Genomic DNA, 18,636 nt, shown 5'->3' on the forward strand with positions numbered 1-18,636 from the left:
GCCGTGAAAATGTTTTAAGGACTTAACATCATACTTCCATCAAGATCTTCTTCACTAAGAACTAATCTTAGTGCAAGGATTTCACTTTAGGACTGTATCCTAGACTGTGTGAGCATTCTGATAAGTCTCGATAGCCAGGGCAGGAACAATTAGTTTTGCAGTTCCTTCTTCTTTTGTAAATCAACGTGTGTAAGTTTGGAACGTAACTCTATTCTATATTTGTTTTCCTTTGTAAATACATTCCAAACATTTTACTTTGCTAAGTGTAATTTGTGAGTAAGTGACAAACATCATTCTTACGGCTCTAAAGTAGTGATCTGCAGTGCTTGGCATCCTGAAGCAATTCTATAGGGAGGTTTGAGCTATGTGGAGCAGTTAAATCAAGGCATTAACATGGCAGAGATATTTTGCAGTGACTAGCGTTGGTCATGGCTTCTTATCAAGCAGCAGGACAATCAATGGGGATGCACGTGTATTCTCAGGATCTTCCATCAGACACACTGCACTGGGAACAGGGAACGGTGGACTGACAAGAGGAGGATCTAAAGTACCCTCCCTTCAGAAAAAAAGCTGTTGACTAAGTTTCCTCCATCGGATCACGAGGACATAGAATGCTGGAAGCAAAGCCTCAGCTCTCAATTGTTAGACAGCAACTTCAGGAATCTACTTATAAAAAATTAGGACATGTTTTCTTCACACATCATTATGTTCTGAGGTAAGTCACAGCACATTATATACTGGCAAAAATGAAATCCTGATCTTAATATACAACCAAAACTGCAGTTGTAATAACATCTCTTTCTTGTTGTAGTGAGTCCTATTTTGGATTTATTAAAAGCTTTGCATTATTTTCTGCATGAACTTTAGTCCCTCTTGTATGCTATCAGATAATTTCTCTATGATACTCAAAGAAAACTCGTTAAACAGTGTTCTGGCTGTGCTCATCTGACCAGAGCTGGGCTGTGAAGAGAATCCCATACCTTGTGATTTTCCAGGTGAGATTGAAGAGCTGCTCTGCTTTTTGTCAGCTGCTTTGCATCTTGTGCAATCTTCTCTTGTCCAATAGCAACTAGCTCTGCAAACCCACAAAGTAAGTCCTCATATTGGCTCTCACTGATGGAAGGAGAATTCAGCTCCACATATTTTGCTTTCAGAATCCCCCACATGTCATCCAACACATCCTGCAGTGTGAACAAAGTTTAGTGATTCATGAAATACATAAACGAATCCTACAAATCCAAGTGCACATTCCCAGGCTGCAAAATAACTATCAGCCTTTTGATGCTTAAAAAACATTGCAGAGAAAAATCAAACCTTGCTGTATAAGTAGAAACTGTACTGTGTTCTCACCTCTAATTTATAAGCTTCCTGGATTAAGGTGGCAGGTAACTGGAATCTTTCCCCATAGCCTCTCAGTTTTGCCACTTGGTTTTCAAAGTTTTGCAGTTCCAAAGCACAGGCATCAGTTTTCTGAAATTAAAGACAAAATATAAGTTTATGAGATGAACAGACAAGACTGTTCATGCACACCTTACTGGATTTGCGTGGCACAGCCAGGAAGGAAATACAGGCTTGTGTCTCAGTATGACATTCAACATGTTTCAGTTTACTAACTCAACAGCCATTATTAGAAGGAATCTGGCCTGAGAAAATACCATTTTCTCATGAATTGGAAAGGCTCAAGCAGGGATGGATTGAGAGAAGTTCTTTCTGAACAAAGGGAAGTTATGTACTGCTGATGTTCTTTTTCTAAGAGTGATTGCTTCACAGAATATGTTCAAGGCAGCAGCCCCTGCTTGGGATCTGAAATGGCTTTCAGCCTGGCAGAAAATGAGTCTGTAAACAAGGCTATGAGCCCGTAACAAAAATGTCTGTGGAACCCCTTTTTGCTCCAGCAGCAAGTAGATGAGCATTCTGGGGAGGATATGCAGTCTGTCCATTTCTAATTCTCTGCTAATCCCTACAGAGGTTGAAGAAAACTTTAACGGGTCAAATGCCACACTATGATGAAGTGCTTATACCTCCTGAATGAGCAGATACAAATACTGCAGTCCTATTTCCATGAAGAAAAAGCGGAGCTTTGAATATCAGGAAGGCATAATGTGCGGAGTGCTGCACTTTGTGTAGCTTTTTCTCTTCTCTGCCATAGTTTGGGGTGTATTTGTTCTAAGAGGTTGTGGGGAGACTGGTTCCTCCCCATCAGTTAGTAAAAGGACTGGAATTAAGTCCAACTATGGGCTGGGATGAGTAGGTAAAAAGGGGTGATAAATACTGAACTCTCTCCTCTCATTCTTAAAACGTGAGACTCAAACTCCTGAAAATATAAAACAGTAAATCACAGAAAACTGGCTACACTAGCTTTTCTTTTCCCACAAATGAAATTACCTGAAGCTGCTCAGAAACATTATGTCCACGAATTGAGTTCAAACATTGTTGCAAAGTAGCTTTTTTCTCAGTTAATTGATCATAAAGCAGCCTGGTTTCATTCTGAAAAAGTAACAATCGTCAGAAGTATATAACATACAAGAGTATAGTAACAAGCAGACAAAAATACAGTAAACAAGACAACTCTCTCTTACAGAAAAAGCACTTTTTCACTTCAACACACAAAAAAGCATACACATTCTGGGCTCAAAGGAATAATTTAGAGAGGGAAATTCCCTGTCAGTGTATAAAAAAAAATGAGATTTCTCTGTCACAATGATCTTCTGTGACTGTAAAGATCTGTGAAACTTACAGAGAAACAAATTCTCCTCTTCTGAAAATGACAAAATAAGTCTATTACTGACAACTGATGGAGCTCAATGGATTCTGCAGGAGTAAACATAGCAGTATCAGCCCTGTTATTGTTTGCTGAACACATCACTGTGTTCTTCAAAGGAACCATTTTATTATTCAGCAGCACAGAGGTAAGCTGACTTGATGATGAGCCACTGCAGCTCTGCTGAACATCAGAAAACGCATTTTAAAGACCAAGTTCTTCTTTCTTTCAGAAAGGAAAACATAACTTTGCAAGACTGCGGCACACTTTCTGTTACTGTGGCACAAAATCTCAAGGAACAGTAAATACCAAGGGCTAAACCAATCTCCAACCAACCAATCTCTCCAGACAGCTGTAGAGCAGATGCTGCACCCAAAAAGCAGCGTCTCATAACATATATTCTGAGAACAACAGAGCTTTTGGCACTGCACTAACTTTGATCACTCCTGAACACACGAGGCGGAGGAAAGGATGCACAAAGCCTTCCCTGGCCTAATCCTTCCCCACAGACACTTGGTTTAGCCTGTAGATCAGCATACATGGGATTCCGAGTTACTTCTATACTTTGCATGCAAATTTTCTACTGTGATCAAGGCTTCTAAGGCAGTCAGCTCTGTAAACAGCGCTGCAAAAGCAAAATAAATTTGCTTCTTGAGAGACCAAGACAAGTTTGTTCAGTACCAAAAAAAAGACCATTATAGATGCCTCATTTGTAACCTGAATGCATTAACACTGAGAAGTCTAACAGATGCTGTGAAAAAAGATGTGCATTTGGCAGTGCAGTACCTGATAACTGGTATTATGATCCAGCCCAGCTTTCATTGAATTGCTCCTTGAAGCAGTGGCAGCTTGAGTCTGTTCCAACCATGCCTGTAAGTTGTTAAAGCACTCACAGAACACATCTGTGCTCCTACCAGCACAGGTAATAGACTTTAAAAGATCATCCTTTTTATCACTCAGATCAGCGTGAAGTTTTTGCAGCTCAACAGAAAGAGTCTAAAGAGTTGGAAAAAAGATAACATGAGTGAAAATGGTCTCTGTCAAAGGAGACCTGCCTGTAAAACGCAGTGGCACATGAGCTGGTAGTTTGTTAATGGGCAAAAGGCCCAGATCTGTGCGCCACCAAATAACTTGATTGTGCTACTCCCATCTAATACTAGCAAAAATGAGAGGAAATGTCAGGCCATATACATTTTTGTTGCAAAAGAAATCCACCATGGTTCCTCCTTCCCCTGGATGTTCTAGGAAAGTTACCTCATAAAGAACCTGCTGCACGGCTGCCTCTTCGGTGGAGAGGACTGAGGTGTTTAACATCTCCTCCATATTATCCAAGCACCGGCTGATTGCCAGAAGTAGCTCAAACAGTTTTTTGTCCAAATTGGAAGAAACTTCCTCTGCCACATTCTCCTGTGTAAAGGCAAGTCAAAATTTTTCAGTACTTTAACCCAAGGCACACCTAAGATTTGTTTGCTTGCATAAAGTTAGAAGTTTAGTCAGCTAATAATAATAAAATGCAGTTCATGAAATACTGAAGGACAGTCTTGGATGGGACAGCTATATACATGCAATACTCAGAGCTGTCCAGGCCAAAATTGAGAGTGACCTTCAGTGTATTAGGAGCAGATGTAGTTTCACAGGTTTCTAAATTCAGAAACAGGCACAACAGAACTTGCTTCGTCAGCTCATATATTGCATATTTACTAAAGTCATTTACAGGGTCCTCATTTAACAGAGCCTGAGGAACAATCTGGAACAATCTTTATCCATACTAGCATGTCTTTGGATTCAGGTAGCAGAAGTGTCATGGTTGAAACTTGCAATCTTTCTCCTCAAAATCCTAAGCTGAATGTACATTATACCCCCCAGCTGTTGCAGAAGGTACACTACAATGAGCCCCGTTTGCAATAATGAAATTATTGTCTATGTTTCTCAATGCCCAAACAGTGCATTGTGTCTTGATTTCCTGGTGTTTTTGGCAATGCTAAAACATGCCATTTTTACCTGTGCATGCACCACGTTTGCTTCTTGGCTTAGGTCTCCCAGCTGCACAGTGTATGTTTTCAGCTCTTCCACGGTTGAGGCTCCTGCATTTGGGAACGCGCCCCGGGGCAGCATGTTCAGTTTTGTTGTAATCTGACGTTGAGAAAGAGAATACTGCAGTTATGTGAACAGCTCAAATGATGTTTGGGCTATGGGTAACTACATAACATCCCTTTTAAAAAACATTAAAATAGAAGTGTCAACTTATTCATATAAAACACTAGGATAGCAGGGTTCCCTTTTTGCTGTCAAGAATAAATTGGTTAGGCTGTGGCCTGATCAGAGCATGACTGAAAAAAAAGAGCCTCTGATTCCCTCTTTTAGGGGCTACAGGCTGTAGCCTGTATTAAAGCAGGCTTGCTGCCCACTGCAGTACGTGAGTATGAGCAGTCATTCATCCTTTTACTTGACCGATTTTCTTCCATTTAATGCAGTACTCTTCTTCTTTCAGAGAACAAATCTAGTCATTCTAATTGAATGTGAACAAACCTGCTAGCAAAAGAAAACACTTTTTTCAAGCAGTAAAATTCTGCAGTCTGCTCTGAATAAATGCATAGCACTTTCTTATGGCAGTGTAAAACCACTTTTGATACGTCAGAGAGAATGCAAGAACGCTATGGTGAATCATAGAAGAAAATTCAAGCTAGAGTTTCTTCTGACCAAAATGTTCTCACTTGCAAGAACTGAGACTTAATCCACATCCATAAAAATCAGCTGGGAGCTGGCTGGATAACTCACCTAATTTCCTTAAAAGAATTAAGCAGATAACATCAGCTCTGAATGCTAACTGCCAGAATTCACCTACGTGTTCCCACACTACTTCATAGTCATAGCTCCAGAGTCATCTACCTCAAAGTAAAATTAAAAGACAATCATAAAAGCAGTATGCAGTAACAATTTCTTCTAGAGAGCACTTGCAAAGATTTCAGTTATCTGATGAAGAAGAGACATGATATAATGACTCAGAAGGTACCCTAATAGTTATCTTCACCCAAACCAACAGGCTGCACAAAGAGTGCTTTACTGAATTGAAACGGACCTGAGGTTCCACAAGCTGGCAGAGAGGAGACTTCATCTTTGAGGAAAGCTCTTGTTGTAAATATTGCCATTTATTACCCGTTTGGTCCTTTGGAGCTAAGGTGGGATCAGCCTGCTTGCTTTTTGGATCAGATTCCCCATTGCTGTATTAAGAAAAAATTATTAGAATGTCAAATACTAAAGTAGAATAAACAAAACTAGATTTGTAAAACTGCTGGTGTAAGACTATTTTCTATTATACCTGTCCCCAAAACAGAGTGCAACCAAATGCATGGCTGGGAACTGATACCCAATTGCCCTCTGCTTTCCTGCTTCAGCTTATGGAAGGCATCAGTCCTGCCTGACATCAAGACTGACTGTGGGCATTCCAGTCAGCCCAGTATCATGGAAGCTGTCACATAAGCAACACTCAATTTCCCCAGACTGCTGATAGTAGAAATCCCCCAGCTCCTGCAATTTTTCTTCTACAAGCACACATCACTCCAAACAGTGCTCCTGCAAAGTTTCTGTGGGTTTGGGAAGTTGTACATAACTGAATGTGGGGAGTGATTTTATTGCTTTGTACCTGGGTTCTGATTTCACACCATCCTCAAACTGTGGCTGCATTTTTTCCACACATGACTCAATGAAGTCAATGAGGTTCTTCTGCTCTGCTGCTTTTACTTTCAGATCCTGTGAACAGAGAACAGAATGAACAATAAAAATCAATTGTGTTTGCAGTATTGCTCTGAAATTATTATTGTGCTTTTCCAATCGCATTTCACACGAATCCATTTAGCAAGCAAAATTAAGAATACCTCTATCAGGAAAAAAAGCAAGTAATGTCTAAATATGATGTTACCAAACAATTTTCTATAAATATGTATTTTTACAGAATATCCAGTTAGCAAAACAGAAGTAGTTTACAGAGCACAGAGTTTCATAGAATATCTTACAATGTTAACAATGACCTTGGAGTCATTCCGAGTTGGTTCATGGGAGAATGTTCACAAAGCCTTTGAGTCAAAACCATCTTCAAAAGAATCACAGAATGGCCAGGGTTGGGAGGGACCTCAAGGATCCTGAATTTCCAAACCCCCTGCCACAGGGCCACCAACCTCCCCATTTAATGCTAGACCAGGCTGCCCAGGGCCCCATCCAACCTGGCCTTGAACATCTCTAGGGATGGGGCATCCACAGCCTCTCTGAGCAGCTGTTCCAGCACCTCACCACTCTCTCTATAAAGAACTTCCCCCTGACATCCAACCTACACCTTCCCTCCCTCAACTTAAAACCATCTCCCCTTGTCCTGCAGTTGTCTACCCTTTCAAAGAGTTGATTCCTCTCCTGTTTGTAGGCTCCTTTTAGGTACTGAAAGGCTGCAATGAGGTCACCCCGCAGCCTTCTTTTCTCCGGGCTGAACAAGCCCACCTCCCTCAGCCTGTCTTCGTAGGGGAGGTGCTTCAGTTCCCTGATCATCTTTGTGGCTCTCCTCTGGACCCTCTCCAACAGCTCCCTGTCTTTCTTGTACTGGGGGCTCCAGACCTGGACTCTGTACTCCAGATGGGGCCTCACAAGAGCAGAGCAGAGAAGGACACCACCTCCCTGTTCCTGCTGGCCACCCCTCTTCTGATGGAGCCAGGATACCATTTGAATTTTGAGCTGCAAGAGCACACTGCTGGCTCATGTTAAGCTTTTCATCCATCAAGACCCCCCAGGTCCTTCTCCACAGGGTTGCTCTCAAGGACTCTCCTTCCAGTCTGTATGGATGACTGGTATTCCTCTGGCCCAAATGCAAAACTGCAAAAGCAGTTTCAGATTTAAAAATACATCAGCACTTTAAACACAGGAAATTGGGTGGGTGACGCCATCTGAATCATTGTGATAAAAGACAAGGGTACCATCCAATTTTGTAAGGATCATAAGCCTTTCGGACAAAAAAGAGTTTCCAGGGCTTGGAGGCCTTTCTCCATCCTCTCTAACTCCACAAATCCTCTAGGAGAGGCGTATAAGGTACCTGCCCTTGGCAGACTTGATCCCACAGTGAAAACTGCAGCAGCTAATATACACAGCAGCCCCCTACATGTGCTGTGAATATAGAACAGGCAGAAGAATTACCTGTGGGTGCTGGAAACCATTTTGCTGGAGGAAGGGCTGTTCAGTGAGGCCAAGCTGGGGCATGCTGGAGCCATTGGAGTGCAACATCTTGAGGGACTCTGGGTCACTCCTCTCCCTGCTGGGAATCTGTAAAGAGAGACCCATTGTGGGAAGGCTTCCAGACTTGACAAGAGGCCAGAATCTCCATGTGCAGTTTGGGGAAATAGCAAAAGCAAAGCTGTTTTGGAACACTCGTAAACAAAATCAGCAGTGCAAAAGCAGCTGGTACTCATGCAAACACTTCTGTCCAGTTTCTGTCCAGGTCTAGCTGGGGGGCTGTGGTACTGGAAAGCTGAGTCACTGCTCATGCCACTTAGGTGTTCTTTGAAGAAAGTTACTGCTTTAAGGCCTGTCTGCTGTGATACTATCACAAACATGATGGTATTTTGAAAGAAAGCAAACAAAAAACATCACCAAACTTTTTTATACTTTTCCTGCATTCCTCACAAAATTTCAGCTACTGCCACTGAGCACTTCAAGCTGAAAAGATGTAGCTCAAAGACTCATTGGAAGTCCCACTACTTACTGCAAATGAAAAATAATCATACTGCAGTGCAAACTGGAAAAATAACAAGTTTGACATTTCTGATTGACTCTTCTCCTTTCCTTGTTTCACATGGTAAGCTCTAACTGTTCTTGTGCTACTACAGAACTCTGACTTTTCCTCAGCACAGAATTCATATGCTTTACCTGCTCTTCACTGTATTTATCCTGAAGCATCATCTGGACTTTTTCCAAATTACACTTCGCTTCCTTCAGCTTCAAGGAAAGCTCCTCTGCCTCCTGTTGGTGGCCTGCACTGTTTCCACCATCTTCCAGTAAACTAAGAACCTTTTGTTCAATCTCTGATAACATCACCTAGAAGTGACAGGAGTCAATTATTCATTCTTAGAAGTACAATATTCCTTTCCTGATAACATTCTTAAGACAGTGCTTACACTTAACCCTATCTAAAATGAACAGAAAGAAGAAAAATTAGCAATAGCTTCACGCTCCCTGGATTTTCTCTATAATAGCCTCTTTTTGCTATGAACAATAAAGTGCATTTAATACAGTGCTAAAGACAAAACTGTTTCAGAACACGTTCTGTGTGGGAAGTTGTATAACTCAGACATTAAGTAACGAGAAAGAGAAGCAGAAATTACCAATAGACTTCATTTGGAATAACTAAGAAGACAACACACCACATCAGAGAAGAAGGCAGAGCACAGACTGACTATATCACTCTTGGGAAGGGTCAAGTTCCATGGATGTATGAGCTAAACAGACCTCACCGTGAGGCCGAGGCACTACTAAAACTGCAAAACTGTGATTAGTGAGGAAGAAATCCTTGACCTGATGCTCACTGTAAGGCCAGTTTTCACTCCTTCTAATCTCATCAACCAGAAGCATGGCAGAATTTCTGCTCATGTTACAATACAATGTCACCAGTGTATGGAGGGCAGCCTTTAAAAGGAGGTCATCAGTTCTAAAATCAGTTTTGGGCACCAAATAGAGACAGATCATTGGTGTTGACTGGTAAACCTCACACAAATCTTGCTGTGATGAGTTAAGGAGTTATATCTAACTCTCCACCCACTGCAAGGAGCTACTGGCTTCACAACAGAATCAGCAAAAGGTGAAGCCTGTCTCAGCCGAATAAATTTACAACCTTATAGCTTAGTTTAAGGTGACAACTACCTCTGAAACTATTTTATCTGAAATGCCCCTGGGCTTTCAATAGTGATAAAGTAGAGGGACATGTGTATCCTAAGGCCAAGTGGAGCTGAGGACAGCAGTCCACCTCCCTGAGCAGCCCCTCCCATCTGCAAAGAATCCTTCCCAACATACAATCATCCAACCTAAATTACCAAAACACAGTACTGGTACCACGCGTTAGCCAGGCCACTGGAAACTGTTGGGATTTGGTTGCTGATTCACATTGTTCTGAATCGAATTACATCTCTGCATTACTTCTAACTCATGTTTATAAAGTTAAATGTGGAGACAGAAACTACAGCTCAACTGCAATAAATTAATTGTTCTACATCATATCTATCTATCCAGAGACCACTCCTGTTTTGTGCTTTGGATATTTTTTCTGCATAGATCTTGATTAGGATAGAAAAATATTTTTCTGCTCCTCTGTCCTGTCAAGTTCATGTATTAACATTGAGCCAGACTGCTAAAAGCTGGCAGGAACTCAACAGGGCCGAGCGTTGCCTGAAGTCTGCTTGATTTTATTGCTTGTGACTGCCCTATCAAAGCCGACACTGACACAAAGCCTGAATGGGATTGAGATACAGCCAGCTACATAAATGTATTCAGGATCTTAATTCCCAGAGTTCAGCAGTCAAGCAGATGAGGATATCGGCCTGGCACCGTGGGGAACTCCAAAGCTGCATGCCTGCACATTTTCTTTTAATCTGTGTGCCAGAGAAAGGAAGCTGTGCCAGGACTACCACCCAGCCCAGTACTTTACGTCAGCTCTGTTGTCTTCCATCCATTTCCAAATGGAAGATCCTAGACCTACAGCAGTACAACCAAATACAGGCTACTCAAGTGGATGAATATCTGTCTTTCCCCCTTCACTGGCAGCTGTGGGGTCCTGAAGTGCAAAAGAGCTTACAGCTTAGGAGCAAATTTTACACTGGTCTTTTAAGTCACTCTAAAAAAAAAAAGTGAAAATATCCAAACAAAACAAAAAAATTCTTTATTCTTGCTGAATTATCATGACGGAGACCAACAGAAAGCTGCCCTTAAAGAGAGGATGCCCTTAAAGAGAGGTTTATTTTCAAAAATAAACTAAAGAAAAAAAAAAAGCTGTAGAAACATTCAGACCTCAAACTAAATCCTCCACCTGTATAACAGCCCCACTGTGTACCACCCTAAAAACAGCTATTAACTGAGCCCTAGGAAAGCTGCACCTGAAACCGAAGCCGAGCTACCGGCTGTCTGCCAGGGCAATGAAGCTGAATAAGCAGGGAGAGGAGAAGCAGTAACTGTAGCTTTCCTGTGTTCACAAACCCCCGGGAAGGGTCGCTCATGGATGGCCAGCAGCACACAGGCTGCTCCCTCTTACCTGGAAATCACCAAGCTGCAGTTCCACCATCTGCTGCATTTTGGGGGTGTGGGGGTCTGAGCCCAGGGACACCTTAGTTTTGTCTAGCCATTGTTCCAGCTCAGCAACCTGGGCCTTGCACGCCTGGAGGATTGTTTCCGGCTCGGGCCTACCACCATCCACTGCTTCCTCTGCGTCTCCCTCTTTCCCTCGAGAGCCCTGGGTGGCGTTGGGGACAGGAGGCGGCGTGACACTCTGAAGCAAAGCACATGAAAAAAAAACCCCACAGTTATCTTCCTATTGCTTTCTTTTTCCTTTCTTTCTCTCTTCTCCTTTCTTTCCCCACTCCTTACCAGTGAGAAATGTTTAACTTTCACATTCACAGGGCTCCAAAACAACTCTGTCACCGACTTCAGAGTTTTTAAAAAATATATAATAATTAAAGATAAAAGAAAAAGGAAGGGAAATTCTGCAGGCAGGCGATCTAGGATCTGGTGCAACAGGTTTCCAGACACAATTTGCATCTGCACAGGTATACCTGAGCCACAGGAAGCACGATGACTCACCATTAACCAGTTCTCCCCTGAGGAGAGATGTTTTGCTGTGGGAGTTGGATGGAAGAGCCATGCAGTTTAAAACTGTAAAGCAAGCTGTTGTGCATCATTTAGAAGCTCCTTCTAAGCATTTGGTTCCAACAGCCAAATGAGTTTTATTCAGGCTCTACATCACACAGAAGAATAATGTGTATTTTTAAGTCTATCTTGTGTAATTCTTTTCTCTCGTTTGCTTTGCTTTAAGAAGCAGTACTGCATACTTCCGTAATAAGGAGAAGTCTAAAGTGCTTGGAGATACCAGCAGTTGCTTAGAAGCCTGCACAGCTCTGTGTATATCCACGCACATGCAAATAAAGGAAGTTAATAAGTAAATGAAGCACAACGCCTCTGCTGAAAACCACCTGTACTGCTCCCATGGCTCCAGAGCATTCACACACACTGAGATGGCCAGTCACAGTGCATTAGCCTTGTGCTAAAATGAGGGTGCCAAAATGCATTGGTTCAGGTATCAGCGTCTTACTTTGATCATTACTCTTCTGATTTCCCTCTCAGATACCTTGCAGCAGTGTCATTAAACATAGGAAATAGTCTGAATGTACATATTCTGAAACAGGAAAGTATGCTGATGTACATGCAATTGAAGATATGAAAGTACCAGTTTACTTCAACTTCCACTTGAAATTTTTGGCTTTAGTTCTCAGCCAGTTTGTCCTTGTTCATCATTTAATTATATTTTGCCAGTTTGAGAAAAAAAAATACATATTTACATATATATATATATATATATTATTTTTTTTTTAATCCAATGGGACTGCAAAACATTTTGGTTCACTAAAGTAAACGTATTTTGACAATGCCAAAAAAATAACCAAGTATTAAACAGAACACACGCATACAGAAGCATTTATCTATGGCATGCTCTGCCCTTCCCCAGGTAAATAACACTGCTTCAGGAAACTTCATTCCCTTTCTTTACAGAAACAGAAATTCAGATATGCAGCCAAATCAGTTGAATAAAACAAACCAGTTTTGTGTGCAGGTGTAACATCGTTCAGCTCCATACACACATCATGAGTGTGTTCTAAGAGTTCGTGTTCTAAGACTGAGATCATAAAGGACATGGAGTGGACAGTTACCAAAGCTTACCTGACAAGTAATAGTTCAAACAAGTTTTTGAATTCTGTGTTACATTGTAGGCTGCTAGAACTGAGTTTGGAAGGAAAATATGCCAGGAGCAATGAGATTGTATCATTTAACAACTACCAAGATAGTGGGAATAAATTAATGTTAGTGTATACGTAAGTTCTGAATGGAGAACATGAATATAATCAGTGCCACAGATCTCTAGACTTCAACACACCTCTGAGGGAAAAAATGAATATAGCATTTTTAAAAATAAATGCCTTCCTGTCTCCAAATAGCAACTGATCTTTCAAGTAAATCACCTAGCAGAAGAAAAAAGTTCCTAATAGGAGTTATATAGCACGTGGAAATGGACAGAGCAGTAAAATTCTGAAATGGAAAAGATTTTGCAATATTGCAGGCTTTTTTGGTGTCTGGCATGAATTGAGGAAGGACAGCCTTCTCTGCACGAGCAGAGGAGGACTGTGGCTTATAGCCTTACCACATTCTGTGCAAACAACACAGAGCAGCTGTGTCCACCTCTGAACACTGCTCTGCTGAGCTTTTCTGTAACTGGGTTCAACAGGTTGTGGGTGCCCCTGAGGACAGGAGGCTGACAAACACAGTGGTGGCACACAGAAGTACCAGTATATGTTATCTTGTTAGGTGCCTGACCTGGAGATGAAGTCTCTCTTATACAAGGGTCTAAATGTCAATTACTCTCAACTGAGATTTACTCAGTGCAGCAAGTATCTCAGCTCAGTACAACACAGAGAATCAGTGAGAGCTCAGCTGAACAACTTTCTGTGCTTGGGGACTGGAGTGACTTCATCTCCTTTGCTTGCAAAAGGAGCTCACAAACATCCTGTACGAGCAGAAGCCAACAGTGTTGCAGAGTAGCAAAGAAAAAGGACACAGAGATCACGCGTACAGACAGGCCATATATGATACACTCACTCATACAAGGCAGAATGCTATTGTTTATAATATTAGTATGCAATTAAAAGCTGCTGGCTATGTTCTAACATTTAGCTATGTATTATTTTCCTGCACAGGAATAAGAAACTAAAAAAGGGCACATCAAATTCTCCCGACGCTTTTTTTTTCATTATTGAACTATATATACTGAAAGTCATGCATGATATAAGGAGTCAAGGAGCACTGAGAGACAAAGTGACTTGAGAGTGTGCTCCTGCCTCAGGCAATGATGGATTCTAGCTTCTTCCATGCTGCTAGAATTTAAGAGCTAGAGCTGAGGCTGCTCTGCTACCAGTCTTTTGCTCCTGGCCTTGGTGGACTGTTCAAGACTATTCCATACACTCTTCTGCATGTAACCTATAGGCTGCTGCCCATTCCTCTATAAGCTAGCACACGTTTTCCACAAAGCAGCAAAATATGGGAGGGTTATTCTTATTCATTTCTCCTTTAACTGCCACTTCAAAATCCAATAACTGATGCAGATTTTATCACCTTAATCCTCCCATTCACACCTTTATGAATGCCAGCATCTCTTTTCCTGACAATACTCCATCTTGTTTCCTAGAAAACTTAATTTTCAAGGAGATCAGAACATAACCTTTTTCACTCAAAGGAGTAATCTGAAGAAGCCCATTAAGGGTTGTAGGTATCCTACCATATCATTAATCTTTCCACAAGCTCCAGTACCATTATCATTACCAGTAGCTGGGTTATACAGAAGGTCACCTCGTTCAGCCTACTTCAGATTTGCAAACTCACCACGGTCTGACTTTCATGACCTGTGCCAGGGCTTTCTGTCCTCTGTGGAGTTTGCAAAGATGATTCCTCATTGTCTTTACTGCATGATTGTACTATCTCAGCAGCATCCTGTAGAGAACGAGAAAACAGTGGAAATATTTAGATCATTATTGCCTTGCTGTACTTGAGAGACCTCAAAAGTAGCAGCTCTCCAATGCACAGCAGTCCTGGACCAAGCACATTCATGGAGATAAGTTCTCTTATGCTTTTAACATAGATACATGGAAGCAGCAACTGTAGCTAACACATCAGATAATGTCAAGACACTGTGAAGAACATAGCAAAACACCACCAAAACTGTAGCTGGTCAGGAATATCAGATGTTGATCTTCTTGTTGACAAAGTGAATCTCTTCCACAGATAATCTCCTAACAAACTGTACATTTTATTGCCTCCCCAGGAGTTAATGAAATGAATCACTCCAAACAAATGCACCTTTCTGTCTTCGGGCTTGTAGAACAGGAAACACTTAAAATGAAAAAATTCAGAGTGATGTGGAAGACAGAGCAACTTAATAATGCTACTGCCCTGCATTTCTACAGTTCTCTTACTTCAAAGCCTTCAGCATTACCTACGACTTCTGCAAACACTTTCCACAGACAGATGAGTTCCTGCCCTGTTGAAATAAATCTGAGTTCATTACCTGTGCACCACCATCTGACAAGGTTCCAGAAGACCAAGAGGTTGCACTGTCTTCCTTACACTTTTCCTTGTATTTTAATGAGGGCCAGAAGCTCACATCTATCTCCGTGACTGTACTTCCCTTTGAAAGTAATAGCAACTCAGCATTAGCTTGTGAACACGAAGCTCAAGCATCCCTTCAGGCAATGTAAATTACTGCAAACCTTTACTAACACTTAGCTCTTTCTGCCTTGTTTATCTACCTCATGTTTCCCAAATCTCACCTCCTCCCTTGCTTAATGGCTCTGCCAGATGAACAATAGCTGGATGACACTCCAGAGACCTCAAGAGTATCCTTTGCTTTTTCATGCTATCCCCGAACAAATAAACAACAAAAAACCACAAAACTTACACCAAATCACTCTCTCTCTTTTCCTGTCCCCTAAAAACAAAATAACCCCCAACTCCAGTATGTAAAGAAAACTGCACCAAAAAAGAGTGGGTAGCCAGGCTACCATCTAACCTGCATTTCTCCAGAGGCTGTCTGATTTTGTCTGAAAGAAAATCCACTTTTAAACCTTGTTTTTTAGGCTCATGTTTGCTACTAACACATGCATAAAGGTGTTACTGTATAAGTAATTCCATCAAAAGCAGGATCACACATCACAGAATGTTACTGTGTAATACTGACATTGATTCAAGCTCAGTTTCTTCGTACTTTTTCTTGGTGTAACAAACTTGGCTTCATTTTACTCTAAATTATTTCATATCTACACTTTTTTGTAATCTGTAACAAACCAGTTTATCTCACATACATATCTGTATATGTAAGACATATACTGAACTTACCTTGCTGTGAAAAGCATCTTCTGACTCTTCATCTAAACAGGGCAGAAGGGACATCAGTCCTCTCTTCTTCAGCTACAAAATACACAAAAGAGACAGTTCAATTACTCACGTTAAACAGTAAAAGCCTCTGCCCTCTTGTCTGTACACTAAAAGAAAATTACCACGTGGGGACCACTTTTGGACAAGCACCAAGCATTTGACACCAGACATTAAAGTAATTTATAAGCAATTAAGTAAAGCAATAAGTTATTAATTAATAACAGCTACAGCTCCAAAACACCTCTAAAAACTGGGAGTTTTCAATATTTTGTAGTGTTTCAACATCACAGATGTAATTGGGACAAATTTTATTTTGCTGAATTTACTGAAAAATCCTCAACGACTGATCATTATCAGTAAATACGTGCATTTAACATTTTGCTGCTGATCACTTAGTGTAAACTCCATGTTAAAACAGCTCATGCAAAAAAATAACCTGAGGCACACCTCCTTCCTGCCTTCTCCTAGCCAGGTATCATACCCAGTCTTCCTCGGACCATTTAAAAGGAGAGAAGTAACTTTGCTTCACAGCTGCAGGGATGCTCCTCTCTCAAAAGCCACTCCTTCTGGATAAAGAAGGGCTTTACACTTTCCTTCTTCACCTCCTGGGCAAGTGATCACAAAACGGTGCTCCACTCACCTGCACATCGGAAACATCAGTCCCTATGGAGTCAGTTTGTGCAAATACAGAGGCTGTGGGCTCATCTCCTGGTTCAGGCACTTCTTCCTGTAAGCGCTGGTGAAGCTCAGACATTGAATTCTTCATCCCGGTAAGGATGTCTTCCTTTCTTTGGCACAGCTTGATGATTTCTTCTTTTATAGCTTCCATTTCTCCCTAAGGAGCAACAACATCTGTAAGTATGCGTTTTTCTTAGTTAAACAAGAGGTAAAGTAACAAATGACACCTTGCATCTTACTGAGAATGGGTCTATTTGCCCTCTTCCCTTTTTCATAGCTTTGGGACAGTTCCCCATTGTCAGTGCAGGAAATGTCCTGAAACATGCAAAACAATAGCAGCAGACTCTGTTCAGGACGGCGCTTGCCACCTGTACGGCTGCAGTTGGTAGTCTGGAAGGAAATGTGGAAGGCTGGATAAATGAATCAAACTAGGTCTTGCATAGCCAGGGGAATATGAGTTTCCCTCAGGACAGAGGGAATGTAGCTGAGTTACATTACTCTGTGAGTCAAAGCAGATGATATTACTTTCAACCACCTTTTCTGGAAACCTGACACAGAACAACTGGGGTAGCCTAGATGAAGGCAAATACAGCTAGGGGTAATTCAGGGCTGAGTCTTCCTTGCATAAATTGAGTTAACAGAAGCAAACAAAAAAAATAAAAATACAAAATGGAGGGTTTCAGTAACACAACTAGGGACAAGAATTATCCCACGTCTTAGAATATGACACTGGGAGATATGGTCCTTCAGACCGTACAAGGAACATGTTTAATGTTCTTTGGGTCTAAACCAGATAACCCTGCGTTAACAAAAGGGAAACAAATCTGTCTGGCTTTCCTCCTTGTTCATAACTGTTACTCTAGTCAGCATTCTGCCTTCAAAGCCCTTTTCTAGGGGTCTTTCCTCACCACTTGTTTTCCAGGTGAGCAAAGAGAGCAGAAGCAGTAACAGACCAAGATGGGTAAGCAATAAAATACCTCACTCCCTTCATTACTGGTAGTGCTAAAGCTCTTTGAAGTACTATGGCTTGATTAGAAAACTAAAAATCAGCTAAATACCCCACTGCAGAATGGGATTTGTCCATCAGAGGAAGCTTTGATGCTAGGCTTAAAATAATAAAGACACTGATTCCAGAGGCTGCTCTATCATGGTCTGAATAACGCTATGCAAGTAATAATCTGTGATAGAGAAAAGCAGTAAGACTGCTGGTTTTTGTCTCAACTACAGCTTCCTCCATAAACAATGCTACTGTGGCCGCATGAATAGGAGGGTGAAGGCAGGAAAAGAAGAATTTGCCAATTTCCCATATATTTATAAATGTTTGCTAGGAATAATATTCGTGTTTGTTTTACAGCAGGAGCAGACTTTATAGCACAAATGTCAGCTACTGCTTTGCCAACTTAACTAGGCAAGAAACCAAATCTTTACTGACACAACTTCCTCATTTGAAGCCCATCAATAAGATGGGCAATTCCAGTGCCACATCTATCAATGAAATGTTACAACTGTGAAACATATCTTCTAAAACAAGAAATATTAAACAGAAAGTCTTATGCTCAAAGACAAAAACAAGAGCCAGGAAACGAGTCATGCTTAGTACTAGCATCCAACATCCAATCACCTGAAAGCAGAGCAACTATGTATTTAGGAAACAACTGAGAGATTATAGTTATTAAGTATGATGTATGTTTATTAACTGTATTGCTGCTGACTGCAAAAAGCTGAGCTTCTTAGAGGCACTTTATAAAAATACTCATTAAACTTAATTAGTCATTTCCCGACTTCTGCAGTGCTGTCTTTAAAACACTTCTTACTTTTGCATCAAATAAGCAATTCATCCATTACAGAGAGGACCCAACTGCTGGCAAAAAACAGCACCTGTCACCAGCTGATGAACACACAGCATGTCAGCAAGGACGAGGAAAGGGACCTAGAAGATCAAACCCTAACCAGAATCACCAAAAGTAACATTGCAATGATCA

General features: G+C 41.2%; 2 protein-coding genes across 6 annotated transcripts in view; one reads left to right on the forward strand and one right to left on the reverse strand.

Annotated features, from left to right (window-relative positions):
- The window catches only part of WDR89 (WD repeat domain 89), a 320,794-nt gene that overhangs the window by 139,777 nt on the left and 162,381 nt on the right, over positions 1-18,636 (forward strand). The gene's annotated exons all lie outside the window — the stretch shown is intronic.
- Positions 1-18,636, reverse strand: part of SYNE2 (spectrin repeat containing nuclear envelope protein 2) — a 172,108-nt gene that overhangs the window by 57,674 nt on the left and 95,798 nt on the right. For all 4 annotated transcript variants that reach the window (XM_048948676.1, XM_048948675.1, XM_048948673.1 and 1 more), the window contains 15 exons: positions 16,617-16,811; positions 15,938-16,009; positions 15,111-15,230; positions 14,429-14,536; positions 11,037-11,270; positions 8,666-8,833; positions 7,937-8,062; positions 6,405-6,511; positions 5,841-5,982; positions 4,763-4,894; positions 4,016-4,168; positions 3,548-3,757; positions 2,386-2,487; positions 1,351-1,470; positions 981-1,181 (listed from right to left, as the gene is read on the reverse strand). In XM_048948676.1, the coding sequence (XP_048804633.1) occupies positions 981-1,181; positions 1,351-1,470; positions 2,386-2,487; positions 3,548-3,757; positions 4,016-4,168; positions 4,763-4,894; positions 5,841-5,982; positions 6,405-6,511; positions 7,937-8,062; positions 8,666-8,833; positions 11,037-11,270; positions 14,429-14,536; positions 15,111-15,230; positions 15,938-16,009; positions 16,617-16,811 (2,190 nt within the window). The remainder of the gene's footprint in view (positions 1-980; positions 1,182-1,350; positions 1,471-2,385; positions 2,488-3,547; positions 3,758-4,015; positions 4,169-4,762; positions 4,895-5,840; positions 5,983-6,404; positions 6,512-7,936; positions 8,063-8,665; positions 8,834-11,036; positions 11,271-14,428; positions 14,537-15,110; positions 15,231-15,937; positions 16,010-16,616; positions 16,812-18,636) is intronic.

This window comes from Lagopus muta, chromosome 6, assembly GCF_023343835.1.
Source record: "Lagopus muta isolate bLagMut1 chromosome 6, bLagMut1 primary, whole genome shotgun sequence".
Classification (NCBI taxonomy): Eukaryota; Metazoa; Chordata; class Aves; order Galliformes; family Phasianidae; genus Lagopus; species Lagopus muta.